General features: G+C 39.9%; 1 protein-coding gene and 2 non-coding genes across 3 annotated transcripts; all 3 read left to right on the forward strand.

Moving 5' to 3' along the window:
• Positions 1-5,311: 5,311 nt before the first annotated feature.
• Trnac-gca (transfer RNA cysteine (anticodon GCA)) lies at positions 5,312-5,383 on the forward strand. The gene has a single exon. It is a non-coding gene; the product is annotated as a tRNA-Cys (tRNA).
• Positions 5,384-6,080: 697 nt separating this feature from the next.
• Positions 6,081-6,152, forward strand: Trnac-gca (transfer RNA cysteine (anticodon GCA)). The gene has a single exon. It is a non-coding gene; the product is annotated as a tRNA-Cys (tRNA).
• A 3,290-nt stretch (positions 6,153-9,442) lies between these two features.
• On the forward strand, positions 9,443-16,666 carry LOC145456933 (adenylate kinase 8-like). Its single transcript, XM_080335077.1, has 12 exons — positions 9,443-9,604; positions 10,680-10,764; positions 11,150-11,199; positions 11,263-11,397; positions 11,492-11,621; positions 12,318-12,490; positions 12,558-12,656; positions 13,220-13,352; positions 15,116-15,315; positions 16,123-16,235; positions 16,295-16,445; positions 16,509-16,666. The coding sequence occupies exons 1-12, from the start codon at positions 9,521-9,523 to the stop codon at positions 16,605-16,607; spliced, it is 1,452 nt and encodes a 483-aa protein (XP_080191203.1). The 5' UTR covers positions 9,443-9,520; the 3' UTR covers positions 16,608-16,666.
• The last annotated feature ends 937 nt before the right edge of the window (positions 16,667-17,603 follow it).

Here is a 17,603-nt window from a genome sequence, read left to right on the forward strand (position 1 = left end):
TCTACTTTTGCGTAACACTTTTTGTTTTTCATGCAAAATGAGGCCGAGAGCACTTTTTCAATTCAATTCAATTTATTTCTAAAATTTTTATCATTTTAATACATCACAAGACTGCGATAAAATGAAAGATAGGAAGGTGTCGAAACGACTTGGAAACGACTTGTCAAATTATTTTGAATTCGATCTTTAATTCTTCTTCTACTTGAGTAGTAGTTTACGACGTTACTTCTACTTCTACTTATGCAGACGCAACGCTGGCTACTTTGACCACTGCAGAAGTAGTGTTAGAGTAGTAGAGGGTATTCCTGGCAGTCTTGTTCTGCACTATATACTGAGGTTTGCAAGTTTTCAAAAGACGTTCTTCCCAGTAGCAGTTATATGAGTCTCTCCTTATCAGAGAAAACGCGATATTTTACACTAGAGCCGCACGAAACAATTGCTGTAAAGTTTAGCCAATGGGGGAAACGAAGTATGAAAAAGTCGCGGGACGAAAAAAGGGATTTGTGTCGCATAAGCCAATTGCGCGAAATAGTCGCGATACGAAAAAAGCAGTGATAGAACTCAGTTTTACGTTACAAAGGTTGTGAAGTTTAGCCAATAGGAACACGGATCGCGAAATTGTCGCGATACGAAAAAGGCAGAACTAGAACTCTATAGTTCTGTAACAAAGGTCGCGATACAAAAAAGGTATTGTGAAACTTACGCGGATTGTGCCTTTGAGAAGTTACAGATGGTCACATGACGTATCACAGGATCCTGATAATAATCTCAAGTCCAATTGAAGGTGACAGAGTCAACTACACCAAGCTAAACCACCATGCTTTAAGATCACCGTGTAACCGTAACGTTACTCGCCTCATCTAGCCTACATCAACTCTAGTCGGTACCGTAGCCACCCTCAGACCTCCAATCTCGTAGATCAGCATAAAGTGAAATATTTTTAGGCAAAATTTATTCGACCTAACATTTTTCTCCGCGCAATTTAGTACGTGATGGTGTCACTAGATTTATTGACTCTATGGGTCCTATAAAAATCGAAAGATTCCTGCAATATGAATCTGCATTCGCAATTACGAGGGAACGTTATATCAAAAGTAGCCTTGCTATCGCTTGAGGTCGTTGGGATTCTTTAGTTAGTCTATGGGTGTTTATTGTGCAACGATGGTTCTGGACTATATTGCTTCGCAATATCGGTCCCAAAGGAAATGTGTAGCAAGCCGATTGAAAAAAAGAATTATTTATAGGTGTTGCGTTCGCCATTTTACGTAATCCAACCCGTGGATAGTGTGAGACCGGACGAGATTCGTCGTTGAGATGAGACGCACGCTCTTGAAGTACAGATATAGTCAGCACCGTAACTGCCGCACCCCAAACCCCCCAATTGGGGGGGGGGCGAGCTCGAAGGGGGCCCCAAATTATTTCGTGAATTAGCATAAATTATAGAGTATTTTTTGGAAATTTAGGCAATTTTTTCCAAAATTTTTCGCGCTGCGCGCGATTTAAAGTTGCCAAATATCTTCATTATTTGGTACTCTTCCCCCAAGAAAAAACACGCAAGATTTATAGAAATGGACATATCGGCGTTGGCCATTAACACGCCACTACGCACCAAGATATATAATGATTTAGGACTTAATTATTACATGCGACTCCAAGAAGTGTGCCAGAATGATTGGCAGCGCGAAAAGCTTGGCCGAAACGGACTGCCCTTACGCAGACAGAAAACTTCGTTATATATACAAAATAATAGGTTTAACTGTCCATAGGCGCCTAAATGATTGGCGCCATATGTTCCTGTCTTGGCAATCTGAACCTCAGAAGACAAATACCATCCAGCAGGAAAAAAATATATGCCAGTGAAGAAATACCAATTTGAAATCGTGTGCGTCTTTTAGTTTTAGTTTAGTACGTTTGAGCGATTCTATATTTTTGATATAGCAGACAGGAGGTCACGAAATAAAATCATGTAACGAAGTCATACCAACGGGTCCGCCCGCCCGAAGATGTTTAATTATTATTTACGGGCCCTACAGTTTCCGGTAGGCTAAATCTGATAACGTGAGCAGAGAGGACAAGATATTGATAGCAATATATATGCAATTACCGATCTTATTGGTCGATTGTATCATTAATTATCGAAAATTTTTGCGCATCGAGCTGGCTCACTAAACAGTGCAGCTAATTTCTTGGCAAAAGCGAACACTGTGATGAGGGGTTGGTTTATCACCCTATGAGAACCCCAAACCCAAGTTTTTGTGTGTGGGGGGGGGCGGTACTGACGAAGTGCTGTTTCGTTCCTGCCAACGGGTATACGCCCGAAGATGTCTAATTATTATTGGGCGGTCCTACGGTTTAAAACAGCCCTCGCTCAGCTCTACCGGTAAATCTGATTACGTGAGCAGAGAGAGGATAAAAATTGATAGCAACATATATGTAATTCCCGATCATATTTGCCCGATTACATTCTTGAATTGCTGAAATTTTTCGCGCTTTGCGCGTCTAGGCGGGAAAAGCTGTCTCACCAAATGGACACCCAGTGGAGATGTCAAATAGCGTCAAAAAGCGGATAGCCAAATGGGGGTCTGGGGGCGAAGCCCCCCAGAAGTTAGGTTTATCACCCCATAAGGGGCCCAAGTACAACATTTTGGGGGGGGGGCTGACGAAGTGCTGTTACGGCCCTGGACATAGTAATATTAGAATTACCACCATACGTCCTCTTTTAGCAGGATTTATATGTCCTCTACTTTTTTCAATAAATTGAAAGTGTCCTCGGAGGACGCCTGAATGTCCTATTTGTTTTGGAATTTGTCCTCTTTTTCTAGAAAAAGTATTAAAATGCGATGAAGAACTCAACCCCGACGCAGCGAAGTTTCATAAAAAAATCGGGTAAAACGGTATTCGAGTCAAAGTGATGACCTTTTTTAGTCAACGGCACAGGTTATCGTAAAAGAGCGGGTAATTCGGGAGTCGAACCGAAGTGATGACCTTTTTTTTTAGTCAACACAGTACTATCTGTTGAAAAGTTTTCAAAATCACTAGTTTTCATTTCCAGAGCTGCATCTTTCAGAATTTTTGACAAGTTTCCTCTTTTTCGGATTTCAAAATATGGTACAGATGACAGGCTACGTAAAAGCCAAAAGCTTTGTTTAATACCCTATGTGGCTAGAGCCCGTGTTTTGGGGGATGGCAGTGCGCTGCTTCGGTCCAGCCTGTAATGAATGTGTCTTTCTCTGCTGACGTGGTATTGCGAGTTACAACGATACGTAGCCTAGGCCTACTGCAGATCTCGGATTGTTTCTACCAGAACTATAGTGTCGTCTGTAGGTTATGAAGGCAGCAGTGGTTCCCACCCTTTCCATCTATAGCAGCCGATATTACAGTCGAAATTTCCCCAAAGAAACAGCACCGGTGACTAAAAATGGCATCTTTCCTGTGCACAATTCTGTTTGCTCAAGAAAAAGTCTTGCAGCTTGAAAGCTATAGGACAGATGCACAAACTATATTTCAAACAGAAGAGTAAAGAAATTGCTGCTCGTACTGTCATGAACGGACTGGACGTCTCGTATTGATTGCACCATCAGCATCAGCATTTTATTAAAATTTTCATTACGTGAAAATTTTGTATCTCACAAGGAATAACTTTCGAGCATTCTATGTCGTGCACATTGCGCAACTGCACATTGCACAGCAACTGCACATGCATATAAATGAGCCAAATGTTGTAAATTTGTATGCTATTTTTCATATATAATGGTAATTGCTGGAAAAATAATAAAAAATATGTTTCAAACAAGGGCCCTGTTTTAAAAGTTGTGTTTTAAATGTGCGACCCTACCCTACCACCTTCAGCATTGGTAGGTATATAGGCTGATACTGAGCAGAGTTGGTCAAAGTAGTCAAGAAAGTTACTCAAGTCGAAGTAGAAGTAATCCTTTTAAAATCGGCCTAAAACTACTTGAAGTAGAAGTAGAATTCGACTGACTTTAAATCAACTCAAGTAAGTAAGTAGTTGTGAAAACGATCGTATAATTCGTTAGCATAGCTGCAAATTGAGCTATGCGAAAGGTGCAGAGCTTGATTTGTATTGATGCATCCCAGGAGGTATACGTTTTCGACAGCATATAAGCATTCCTCCGCATCATGGGATGAAAATGATAGCATTGATATGGAAATGCGATACTAATCCTCTGTTTACTAGCACAACCCGATTTAGAAAATATCATGGTATATGGCGCCCTCCCCCATATTACAAGGCCCGTAGTTTAGTCGAAGAGCAACACGGAGAAGTGGTGTCGGACACGGTGCTAACACTTCGCGCGACTATAGTAAACGTTAATAAGAAATCTGGCTGATCGTAAAAATGCCATATAGTGTAGCTTTATTTCCGGAAAATAGAGGCATCGCTACACTGCTTTTATACTTCAACATGTATGTTCTCCAGACAAAAGAACTGAAACTAATTAGAACTCAAAGTATGATGCTGGGAATTAAAAGAGAAATATAAACACTACTTCTAAAAAACGGAAAATACATTTCATGTTTTTTGTCGGGAAAGTTTCAACAGTGGTGTGCTAAGACAGGTGTAAAGCTGAGAAAAAGATTAGGACACGCCATGGGCTGATAGATTACGATATGATAGGTAAATGCTAGATTGCGAAAAGTTAGTTTCATACGCTATGATGGGCCAATAGGGCCATATTTACTGTGATGAAATCTTTCATGTGGGCGGCAATGCGGTGTGAACGGAACCACACAACCGGCTACCTAAATTATATTCACCGATACATTCGTTAAATCTTATTAGTCTACTATGCGCGAACCGCGACGAAAATACTGGGTATTACTCGACTTTATGAAAATTAAATGTTGGTACTTCGTGAAAACAGCCCCGAAATTTTTCAGGCTATCATTCTGATTGAAGGATTAAACTATTTCCACTTGACAAACTGAAAATAGCGAAAAGTAAGTAAGTAGATCTCAAAATATTTCGAAGTAGAAGTAGCGGAAATTAGATCTACTTAAGTAATTGCCCAAGTACCGGAAAACTGCTTGAGTAGTTCAAAAAAGTAGAAGTACTCCGTTACTGAACACCTCTGCTACTGAGACAATACTAGTATACGATTCAGACAGCCTGACCACGGATATTGACAAAGACAGATCGGATATCAAATACGGATATCCATTTTCTCCCTCTGGTATAATCTCCACCACTTCGAAATGTCATAACATCGCGTCACATTCACACTCGACCGATTCAAGTGTTATATCCCTGAGGGACTCATGAAAATTTTCGAAACGGTAATATGAGTGTGGGGATATAGCTCAGTGGTAGAGCATTCGACTGCAGATCGAGAGGTCCCTGGTTCAAATCCGGGTGTCCCCTTATTTTTCATAATCTCTCAAAGCTTGGTAAGGTGATTATCACGCCATATATGTATATTTAAGGACAAGCGCAAGTAGCGATTTTCAAGTAAATAAAAAAGAAAAAATTCTTGGCCTACCTTCACCTAAAAAACCAAAGACTGTTAAGAAGAAGTGAAAGATTTAAATCATCATCATAATCATCATCATCATTGGTTTATTAGCAATTTTATCAGTTCAATACACCACAAAAAATGCGATACAATGAAAAGACAGGAAGATGTCGAAGCGACAAGGAGTAGTCTATGGAATCTGACACCCACCTTGGCCTAGGCGATGTAAAGAGGAGGCATGCACACTGAATGAAAGTAAAGAAGATAGTATAGAAAAAGAATGCGACAAGAAATAGGGCGGCATGTCATGGGAAGCGAGATCGATAGGTCAGTCGTGGTCCGGGAATCTTGAGGATGGACTGTATTTATTTAGTAGTAATTGCTTGCATAACCTCTTGAGTAAGTAGTACAAGTAGGCAAAACCGACTTGAGTACTTGGAAAATTGACGGTCTGCACTTTGTTACTGACCAGTGACCACCTATATGGAATCTCTACTATTTAGAAATGTCATGAGAACGCATCAGACGTACTCGACCATTTGATAAAGTCAAGTATGTGAAACCCTCGGGCAGTCATGAAATTTCTCGAACCAGCGTCGCTTGTATGGGGATATAGCTCAGTGGTAGAGCATTCGACTGCAGATCGAGAGGTCCCTGGTTCAAATCCGGGTGTCCCCTTGTTTTTTCCTCGATGCATGCATTGGATTTGATAAATTTGGTATCAATTGAAAACTACCGCGGTACCATGATTACGAAAATACGAAGTTTTTCTGCTCGGAACCCCCAAAATCGGCTTTGAATTTTTCATTGTAACTATGTTTGCATTGTGACGCAACAATACCGTTTGGAATGAAATGGCGCAGCTCAGGAGCAAGTGCGCACCGAGAGATGATAGTGTGAATGCTCATTGCTCAATCGCGTACGCAACAATAACCAGTACGCTTGCGGTTTGCACTGCTCCTCACTAGCTGCATGTTGTATAGGCAACCGATGCAAAATACATAACAAACAGACAGCAATAATGGTATTGCATATAATACACATACACAGGATTCGATAGGGTTATCATATTTTGGAAAAAAAAAGGCCAACTTTCCGGCTCAGCTCCCGAAATAGCCGCCGGAGCGTTACTTCATTGCTGATTTACCGTATCTCAGTCGAATTTGCCTTACTTTAACAAAAATTCTCACAAAAGAGGACAAAATTTTAAAAAGGAGGGCATTTAGGCGTCTTCGGAGGACATTTTCAAAAACCTGAAAAAGGAGGACAAATCCTCGCAAAGAAGGACGTAGTGGTCGGGAACCTTTTCCGTCTGAAGAGCCATGTTAGCCCTATATATTTCTATTTTACCTCCCAAAGAGCCATACATGTCAATCCATTTTTACGTCACAATTGCAAATTCGTGACGTCATGATAGTAGGCCTACTAATTCGAAATCACTACATGGGATTCGTCGTGGGCGCACAGGTGGTCAAAGTAGTCAAGAAAGCTACTCAAGTAGAAGTAGAAGCAGCGACGAAAAAATCTACTCAAGTACGAGTAGAAGTACTTCTTCCATGAGCAACCTAAAACTACTTGAATTAGAAGTAGAATTGACTGACTTTAAAAGTACTCAAGTAAGTAAGTAGTTGTGAATACGATCCTAATTCGCTCACATGGATTGTAAAAAGGTGATGAGCTTGATTCATATTGATGCATACCAGCAGGTATTCAATTTTCGATAGCATAAGGATAAGCATTCGTCCACATTATGGGATGAAAATGATAGTATTGATATGGAAATGCGATACTAATCCTCTGTTTACTCAAACAGCACGTTAGAGAAAATATCATGGTATTGCGCACTCCCCCATATTATAAGGCCTGTAGTTTAGTCAAAGAGCAATACGGAGATGGTGTGTTGGATACGGTGTAAACACATTGTGCGATTAGTAAACATTAATAAAAAATATGATGGACCGTAAAAATGCTATATTGTGTAGCTTTATTTCTGGAAATTGAAGGCATTGCTACACTTGCTTTTATACTTCAACATGTACGTTATTCAGACAAAAGAACTGATACTAATTAGAAATCAAATATATGGTACTGGGAATTGAAAGTGAAATACAAATCTAAAATCGGAACACGTAGCCTATTTAATGTCTTTAGTCCAGAAAGTTTCGAAGGTTGGTATGCTAAAACAGCTCTAAAACTAAAGAAAAGTCCAAGTCCACTTTTCCAGATTAGGACACGCCATGGACAGCTAGATTACGATATGATAAGTAAATGCTAGATTGTGAAACATCAGTTTCAAACATTATGACAAGCCATATATACTGTGATGGAATATTTGATATGGCGAAGGGTGACAATGCGGTGTGAAAGGAACCACGCCAACCCGCTACCTAAATTATTTTCGCCGATACTTTCGTGAAATCATACTGGATACTCCGTATTCACTGCGCGCGAAGCGCGACCAAAATTCTAGGCTTAATTCGACTTTTATGAAAATTAAATGTCGATACTACGTGAAAACAGCCCCGAATTTTCTCAGGCTATCTTCCTGATTGGAGAATTAAACTACTTCTACTTGACAACCTGAAAATAGCGAAAAGTAAGTAAGTAGATCACAAAATATTATGAAGTAGAAGTAGAAGTAGTGAAATTCAGATCTACTTGAGTAAGTACCAGAAGTAGAGGAATACTACTTGAATACTTCGAAAAAGTAGAAGTACTTCGTTACTGACCACCTCTGCGTGGGCGCCACATTTTCTCTGTAAAAAGTCGTAGGCTACTAATCATACTGTGATAGCGCAATTCATGGTAAATAGCTCAGAATTTATAAAAACTGATATAAATCTAATACAGGGATAACTATAGCACTGACTCCGAAAATGAATATATTGATCGACTTCTACATTCGGCGGTAACATAAACGTTGCACTACACGCCTATATTTTAACGTCAATATTAGAAAGCTACTTATCAATTTGGACGTGGATAGCGAAACGTTGTTTGTAATTTGGATGAGTAATCGGAATATCACTTCCAAGGCAGTTCATTTCTCGGCGTAGATCAGGAAGACAATGTGTATTTGAAAACTAGATTGCGATATAGGCGTCCCCATGTCTGCTATTATCTTGATCAACCAACGTATGGTGCAATCCAAGATTACGCAGCGCGCGATGTCGGGTACATCGAATTCGCGAATTCGCTGGCGCTACATCAACTCAAATTTGAGGATTTTTAAATGGACCTGAGCCCTTAACCCTGGATACGCCACTGCCTTCACCTCTCAAATACATGCTTATGCTGCCACGAGAATAATTATTCTGGCCGTTAATAAGATTTATTATCAAGTTGCTGCAATATCGATAAAATTATGTACAAAATCAAAAATATGTCAAAGAGCCATATCTTATACCCAAAAGAGCAATAGGTTCCCGACCACTGACGTATGGTAACCCTAGTATTCGATATCAGATAGGAATGATCGATACGACCTTGGAGGTCAACCAGTCTGATCACACCGCATGCATCAAACAGGTGGTACAGTACACTTGTCTACACCAAAGAATGTAGAAGCATAGCAATTTACAACGTAGCTACTACGTAGTTACTACGTAGCTACGTTGTAAATTGTCATGGTAGACAGTGCATGGCTATAATCAATCAATCAATCAGTTTAATAATATTTTCATCATTTCAGAACATCACAAGACTGCGATACAATGAAAAGATAGGAAGGGGTCGAAACAACTTGGATCAGACACCCACCTTAGCCTGAAGCAGGCCAAGGTATTTTTACTTATGCGTCATCTGATATCGGCTAAATGAAATAATAAATAAGGAAAATAGTTATATAGTTTCTAAGTTTGGATATTATATTCATGTATATTACCAGAATCTTTTCGGGCCGACCCCCAACATGGGTTATCGTGATGGAGGCAACAGAGAGCTACGTACTCAGTTTCTATAGTAACTTGGCACGCTCGAGTAAACGCCGTTGATGCTACTATTCATTCGACTCGTTTCTGTCGCTGTGAGAATTCGCGATTCATATCATGGATGCTACCAAGAAACCGTTACGAATTCCTCCCGAATTCGGAGCATATGCAGAGGAACATGGAATATTTGATTTATATAAGGTACGTGCCAAACGTATACATATGGGTGGCACCCTGGGACCGGCTTCAATGATATATCTTTGTATCTCTATAGATCAGTTATCAGGCCTGTTATCTTTTTACCTTTAACATCGCTTAAATATAAAACTACTTTATTTTTCGCGCTGTAGAAACGATAAGGAAATACTCTCTATCTATTCTCGTGTCGGGTTGTTTTCATCAATATTCCCTTAACAATTCCCATTAACTATGGACCTACGGTAATGTAACACATCATTTCGAGATTAATTTGAGCGGATCAAAATACTAATCCTGTCGATTTTGAAATGCTTATTATCACTTAGCAGAGACATAGAAACATACAATTCCTTCCTAACTAATCTAATTTCTTAACGTCGCTAGATGATGAGCTTCAAAATGATTCTCTCCCACCTTAAACTTGAAAAAATATACTGATCTCATTTTGTCACAAGACAATGTACTAAAACGACATTTTCATTCATATTACCAGATCATTTCTACTTAAAAAATAATTATTGCAAATAATTATTGCTGTGAAATATATACTGTCTCAAGTTCATGTGTTATTGTCTGTTCGTTTTTAATATGTACAAGTACTTTCTAAATAAAAAAAAATTTCAATCAATCGTCAGATTATATCTTAATCTGCCCAAGACACACACACAATGTACAATGCGATATACAAGACACACATTGCGGTGTAATGAACAGATACGGGGATGCCGAATGACCAACCGGCTGGGGTCTCTTGAACTGGCATTCACCTCGACCGAGTACCTGATGTCACAGTCTTCATGGATGTTATTCTTTCTTCGACGGTCCTTTTTTAGAAGCTATTTCTTGCTCTTCTTCTGCCTTTATCGAGTCTTTCTTGTCGCCGTAAGACGTCAACGTCAAGCATACATGGGTAGGACTGGTTTTGATGACGTTACCGCCATACACCATATGTTATATCTGACCACCATCGTTTAACACCACGTCCAGACAATTCATTTTTTTTGTGATTTGAAAATAAGTAAACAAGTTATACATTCAAAATTTTGATTTTTAAAAGACTCATTTTATGTGATGACAGCGGCTTGTGAGTGACTTGATAGTGGAGAAACCGGAAGAACCTGTACAATATATGATTGACTGGTTGAAGAGGGATAGCAGCGATGGTACGTATCATCTTAGAATAACCATGCTTTTGACCTTGTATTAGAAACAGGTCGAGAGGGTCATACGGTTTTAAAATGGGACTGTGGATCTTGCCGATACAATCCGAGACAGACATGAATGAGACAAAATGACTCCATCAAATAGTTTCAATTACATCATGTATTAGGCTATTATCGCACTGCAATCTTGCAAAATTATAAAAATTATTTTTTATATTTATTTTTATCAAAGATTTAGCTAATGTATAATGGGTTGGAAGCATTTCCCTGCAACACTGGCTGCAGACCTCCTTGCTCTGTCGATAGCTCCATAATGGAATCTGTATATGTATTTCTATTGAGAAAAAAACATAATTTTTCTACATGATTCTTACTTTATTCACAGTCACGAAAATTGTTATCATCGGCGCACCGTCGAGCGGGAAGACTTCAATTGTGAGAATACACATCAGTTTCGCGTTCGATGTGTTGCGCATAAATTTCTGCTTTCTGCCTTAGAGCATCGCTCTCAGCAAGATGATCAACTCTGTACTTATCACTGACAAGGAATTGCTGGAAGATGAGCTATCCAAGAACGCGAAGGACGCCAACAATCTGATAAAAGATAAAAAGCCGGTTCCCGATGACTTATGGGTAAGTAATCGTTACAGGCGTCATTTTTGTCACAAGTCGTATGTAGGCCTGTTACGAGTTTCTGGCTAATGGAAATATCATCTTGGAATTCCAGGTGAATATGATAAAGGAACGCGTGAAAAGGAAAGATTGCCTTAGAAGGGGCTTCGTCCTCGAAGGATTTCCTCAAAACAGATCTCAGGCGTTCCAGCTTCAAAGCTACGGAATTTCACCCACTCACGCAAGTAAGACAGTCAAAGCACCGATAAAAGTGTTCTACTGATAGAGAGAAAGTTTGCATTTGTGCGAAGAAGAGCATTGACTAATGTGGCCGCATGATTGCTTCAATGACTAATTTGATGGAAATATCAATAGCAATAATGTCATGAATTGTCAGATTATATTTTCATCTGCCCAAGACACTCACGGAATGTAGAATGCGATATACAAGACGCAATGCGATGTCATGACGCCGACTCTCACCACTATGCTATCTCCCTCAATGTAACGTTATGTGACGCACACAATAATATTGTTTCGCTAACTGTTATTTTGTGGCGGCATATCAATTTTATCATATCCATTACAATTTGATGGAAATCAAGTCAGTTAGTGATGTGTTTTTATACTTGGGAATCTTTTTCGCATCGATACCCCTGCGCTACCAGAGGTATTCAGTAACTAAGCAGCTTACTTAGTAGCTTCTACCTACTTTGATTACTTACTCAAGTGATTCACACTACTTCTATTTGACAGTTTTACAGCAATGTTAGACCTACAATACTTTATAATTTACTTCCTTGGATATCCCTACTTCTAGTTGAGTAACAACAATCACTACTTTGACCACCTCTGCATGCTACTGCATTTTAACCTTCATCTATAATTATGTACAAGGACTGCGTGATTTGTCGAATATTAAGTCTATCTCCTCATTTCAGTCATCCTTGATGCCCCTGACTTGGCGTTGATCGAACGTCAAGGCGGAAAACGCCTTGACCCGTTAACCGGAGATATCTACCACACAACTTTCGACTGGCCGCAAGACGTCAACATTCAAGCGAGACTCGTTGAACCAGAAGGCATATCGGAGAAAGACACGTTAAAAAGAATGGTTCGCATTTTCGATTCGTAGCGACTAAATTTTTCTTACAAACTGAAATATATTCTAATTTCATTAGGAGGTTTATAACCGGCACATCACTGGTATCGCGGAGACATACAGCAGAGTTTCGAAAAAGATCAACGCCGACCAGCCTAAAGCAGACGTCTTAGCTCAGGTAAATTTTGCGTGCGAACTATTGAACAGACGTGAACTGGAGAACATCCACGTTTTTCGAGTAATCAAGTAGAGGAACTCTACCACCAGTACCAGTGGTTTTGTTTTCAAACCACTTTTAAAGCTTATGAAGCCAAGATTCTTGTTTTACTACCTTGAATTCTGTCCGTTGGACAAATTTGCATCATTATCACGACCGCATACAAATTTGGCTTTTGTGTTGCTAACTAACTAAAATAGTCTATCTGGATTTTGCGATTTTGATAATAATAATTATCACCAGAAATCAACAAAAAATGTGTCCTCGCACCGAACTCCATTTCAAAACCTCTTCAAGCCTTGCAAAGAATGGCATTACTGGCTGCTTTGTCCACCACGGAACCGATAAATATTTATTCGCTGTCGGTTTGAGACATGATTTGTAACGTATTCTAGGGAGCATAGTCCCATACTTGGTGGTATTCTGCGTATATCTTTTTCTTCTAGCACAGGAGTGTGAAATTCTTCTTCACAGAGGACCACATCAGTGTAACCTGTTCTTTCAGCGCATGCTCTATTTCACAGACACTGTCCTTCGTCAACACGAAAGGAAGATCAGACGGTGCCCATACTCCAAGAATCATCCTCGTTGGACCTACTGGCAGTGGGAAACACACGCTGGCTGAGCAGCTCGCTCAGAAATATAATATTGTCAATGGTAAGCAGAGGTGTCAACAGACCGCTCTTGCATGTTATTGCTCATCCTGTCGTGGCATATTCAGAGTGTGTTGTACATGTGCACTGTGCAGTACAGCCACTGCCGCACTGCCTTCAATGAGACATTTTGTTCCTTAACAAAATTTTATGGCATATTAGACCTGGGCTCATATTCTTGGGCATTTATTATGAGAGAATTCGGAGGTGGTCAAAGTAGGTACACAAGTATCAGTAATCACGTAAATTTATACTCAATTGCAAGTAGAAGTAGCGATTTTCAAAAGTAGAAAATGAATAGTTTTAAACAGTAGAGTCACTTGTAGTAGTCGCATACTTTTAGCGGTAAATCAGAGCTGGCTATTAGAATCGCAAGACCAATCTTTGTGATTAACGCAAAATGACTAGTGACCAGGACAAGTTTTTGTTGCACTAAAACGTGAGAAAGCAGCACTTAATTTTAACAATAAAAAGTTGCATTTATGTACATCTTATCAAAATGCCAACAGTCAATCAACACTGCACTATAAAAACAAGTGTCCTACCTGACAACTGCCACTCATTCAATCATTCGCAAAAGCATTATTGTGCAACAATCTGTTTTCTTTCTACACTCGTGCGGAAGAAATGCGCCCCTAAAAGCTGACTGGCACATTTTAATTAGGCTAAGATTCAAAGTTCCAAATACTACTTAGGGTGAAATTGACAAGCGGGTCACAAAAAATCACAGGCAGGCCGCAGGTCGGACATCCCTGCCTTCGACTGTCATCTTAACAAATGACAAGGTTATCGCTTCTTAGCAGTGTGCCCTCTAAGCTGCGCACGTGCGCCATTGCGCAGTGCTGACACGGTCTCTGCGCACAAAAAATCCTAAGTGATAACTTTTTTTCTAGTCGTTACACACTGTTGTCCAAGGGACCGCGCAGCGAGTTGGTGAGTGCGCGCAGACTCGAGAAAAATTAGAGGGGACATTGCTTCTTACTTGCAAAATAACGGATGCACTTTTAGAAACACAGTTTAACTAAGCTATGACAACAAAACTTGATCTCGAAAGAATAACCAATATGTTTTTCCATTTGTGCGGGCTTGGCCTAAAGCCAAGTCATACTTCCACTGTCGTGCTTGGCTGGGGTTGCTGAACTTCTAGCTTGCAAGCCAACAGTCGTGTCATAGATAACATTGAAATGCAGCTAATCTATCAAATATAATAGAATCATACAAAAAATAGTTTTATAGCATGTTTTTTAAATCACTCCTTCACCTTTTGTACAATACTTGATGAAAGTTGCAGTGAAAAGTTACATGAAAAATTGAAAAAAGTTGCAATATAAAATTCCTACCAACAGCTTGAAACATACTATATAAATTCTGGGTATATAGGAAGCCGTAAAAGAAAGTTGCAAAAACTTGCCCAACTACTGACACTCCAAAGAGGTGCATTTTCCGAAACATATTTGATTATATACTGCGATGCCGGCTTCATTGCCATAGCCGCTAGGACAATTTCACCCTTAAAAGTGATGCAGACATATTCAAAACTACTTTCTACTTGAGAAAATCTAGTGTAATAAGTAATGCACAAGTAGGCATAACTTACTTCAGTGCTCTGAATAAGTAGAAGTAATTTGTTACTGAACACCTCTGGTCATATAGGCTACCCTAGTCATTGAGGCGCTTTATATGCAGATCCTTCTGTTGTAGTTTTATTGTAGTGTTTTAATCTGTTTTGGAAGAATCCCATATTATATTCGGAAACCCAAATTTCAGTTTCATGCGGTACGCTCCTGAAGCAACAAGTTGCCGACGAGACTCATCTCGGAGAAGCCGTCAAGTTGCAAGTAAAAGGAGATCTGAAGCCACCGGATAACCTCGTAGCGAAAATAGTCTACGACAGGCTCACTCAGCTTGACGCCACCACTAAAGGATGGGTGCTGCACGGCTATCCGTTGACAAGGGAACAGGCAGAGGTGAGTTTTGGCTGATGCTGAATGATTTTTGTAGTGTTAGGGAACTGGTCGGAGAGATACAATGTTCTAGCTGTATCATTTGCAGGAGCATAGAAAAAGACATGCACCGCTATTCTTTGGAATTTCATTTTAAAATACATGAGGAATGTTGCACACCAATTTCAATCAACCTATAACAATCAGTGATCAGATAACCGACGATTAGGCCTAATCTGACCAGCATCCATGCAATAGGCCCGTAAGGTCTCAAATTTGGAGTAAATTTGGACGTGTTATTGGAATTCGTCAGCCAATTATTTTGAAATTGGAAGATACCCCTTCACGACGAGTCAAGGCTGACAAATAGATGCAATTATAGTAACTTTGTTTTAGGTCCGTTTCAGACACTCTTTCACCAACTGCTGAAATCTGGATTAAGTAGCGCAAATAGGCAAAACCAACTTGAATACTCAAATAAATTAGTACTTTGACACTTACTGCCTTTGGTAGCATTCGTGAATTTGTATTGCTACACTTCTCCAAGATTTGAATGATATAGCCTTCAAGTGCGGACAGTTACTTCCGTTTCCGTAAATAACTAAAAATTTGTATACTGACTGCTTATCAGATCACACTGTCACCGTTTTTCATGTGTCTGGATATGTATTATCACTTTGTTACTTTTGCGTGTTTCCCGATTATAATTTTAATTATTTAGTATCAACATTGTTCGTTTTGCTCCATTCCTGCCACTTCAATGGTGACTGAAAATAACCCCAGCTCTACGAATATAACTAACGTTGTGTTTCTTCACATTTGATTTTACAGAATCTCAACGACAGCGGACTGAAGCCGAATCGCGTTTATTTCCTTGATATCCCCGACGATTGCGTCATCGAAAGACTCTGCTACAGGCTCACAGATCCGATTAGTGGGGAAAGGTTAGATACATCAGTCATAGAAGTCCATAGAGCGTGTATCATAAATCTTGTACGGGCAGGTTCCACACGGTGTACAACCCGCCCAGAACGCCAGAGATCAAGTCCAGATGTGTCCAGCATCCAAAGGATGTCGAAGAGGCCGTCAGGCAGAGACTCACGGAATACCACGTCCATTCGGAGGACTTGACTGATTTCTACCGTGAAGATGCGGTACGCTTATATAGTTTGTTTGCTCTGTGAAATTCGGTATTCATTCTTATTTTGTTGGTTCAGTCGTTCCGTATCAACGCCGATCAAGACCCGCACACTGTCTTCGAGTTTATCGAAAGTATACTGGTCAATCCGGTGCCGAGGAAATTGGGAAAAGACTGAATGATTGACAAATATTTTCTGTGTTTATAAGCTACTAATAGATATATTGAGGTACGATGCACTCACATGATTCACGAGAGAATTGTCAGGGCAGTAGCCACAGGCCTCGAGGATATGGCACAAAGCTTTGCTGTCAAAGGAAGAATGGACTGTAATATACTTTTCCACAATAAAATATGACGCAAATGATCACTACCTACCTACAGAAGCATTGGTATTGATTCTGATGGCCGAAATAAACCTTCGAACCTTGTAAATTTTGCCCATACGAATGCAGACCAACTAACTCGACTTGTGCGAAGGTTTCAATTGCTTTCCAGTAGCTACCCAAAAACGGACTTGAGCACATAGCCAGCATAGATTGGGAATCATTATGTACCTTGTAGCATACGAAACTAGCCAACACAGCAAAAAATAACAATGATAGATGACATTGGCAACAGTGCCTGAATTTTCGGGGGAATTAACTCGAGTCACAGTATTGAAACAGACTTAGGTCAGAGCGATGTGACTTAATACCAGTGTTGGGATCAAGTCACTACCTTCGAGTCACTGCACATTTTGACTCGAGTCAAGTCACTCGATTTTTGGAGGTGACTCGAGTCAAGTCACAATTCAAGTCATGTTGCCTTTTCGAAGTATGAGGCATGATTATGTCATTGCATTTTGCTAGCTCTCTGAACACAGATTGCGTGGTCATTGGCTTTGAACCGATGAACGAGTATACAGTTAAATATACACTCAAGAAGGAGCTGTATCGCTCACATATATGCGGGACTGCTAAACTACTTGAGTAATTACATAGCCTCAGTTTATAGTTACCAGCCAAAATATAGATTGGAGAATAGAGAGACGAACTGATAAGATATAATATACCCAGTACCAGGGTTGTAACCAAGTCACAAGTCAATCTCACTTTTATAGTTTTGACTCGAGTCAAGTCGAGTCATTTCAATTCACCACCGAGTCAAGTCCAAGTCAGCGAGCAGAGGGTCG

The sequence above is a fragment of the Botryllus schlosseri genome, chromosome 15 (assembly GCF_051294905.1).
Source record: "Botryllus schlosseri isolate E-star chromosome 15, Bs_hap1, whole genome shotgun sequence".
NCBI lineage: Eukaryota > Metazoa > Chordata > Ascidiacea > Stolidobranchia > Styelidae > Botryllus > Botryllus schlosseri.

What these genes read in the sequence shown, in the direction of transcription:
- LOC145456933 (XM_080335077.1), top strand. Translation starts at nt 9,521, where the DNA reads ATGGATGCTACCAAGAAACCGTTACGAATTCCTCCCGAATTCGGAGCA. An exon ending in AAGACACGTTAAAAAGAATG is followed by an intron (nt 12,491 to 12,557) that starts GTTCGCATTTTC and finishes TAATTTCATTAG; the next exon opens with GAGGTTTATAACCGGCACAT. An exon ending in ATTTCTACCGTGAAGATGCG is followed by an intron (nt 16,446 to 16,508) that starts GTACGCTTATAT and finishes TTGTTGGTTCAG; the next exon opens with TCGTTCCGTATCAACGCCGA.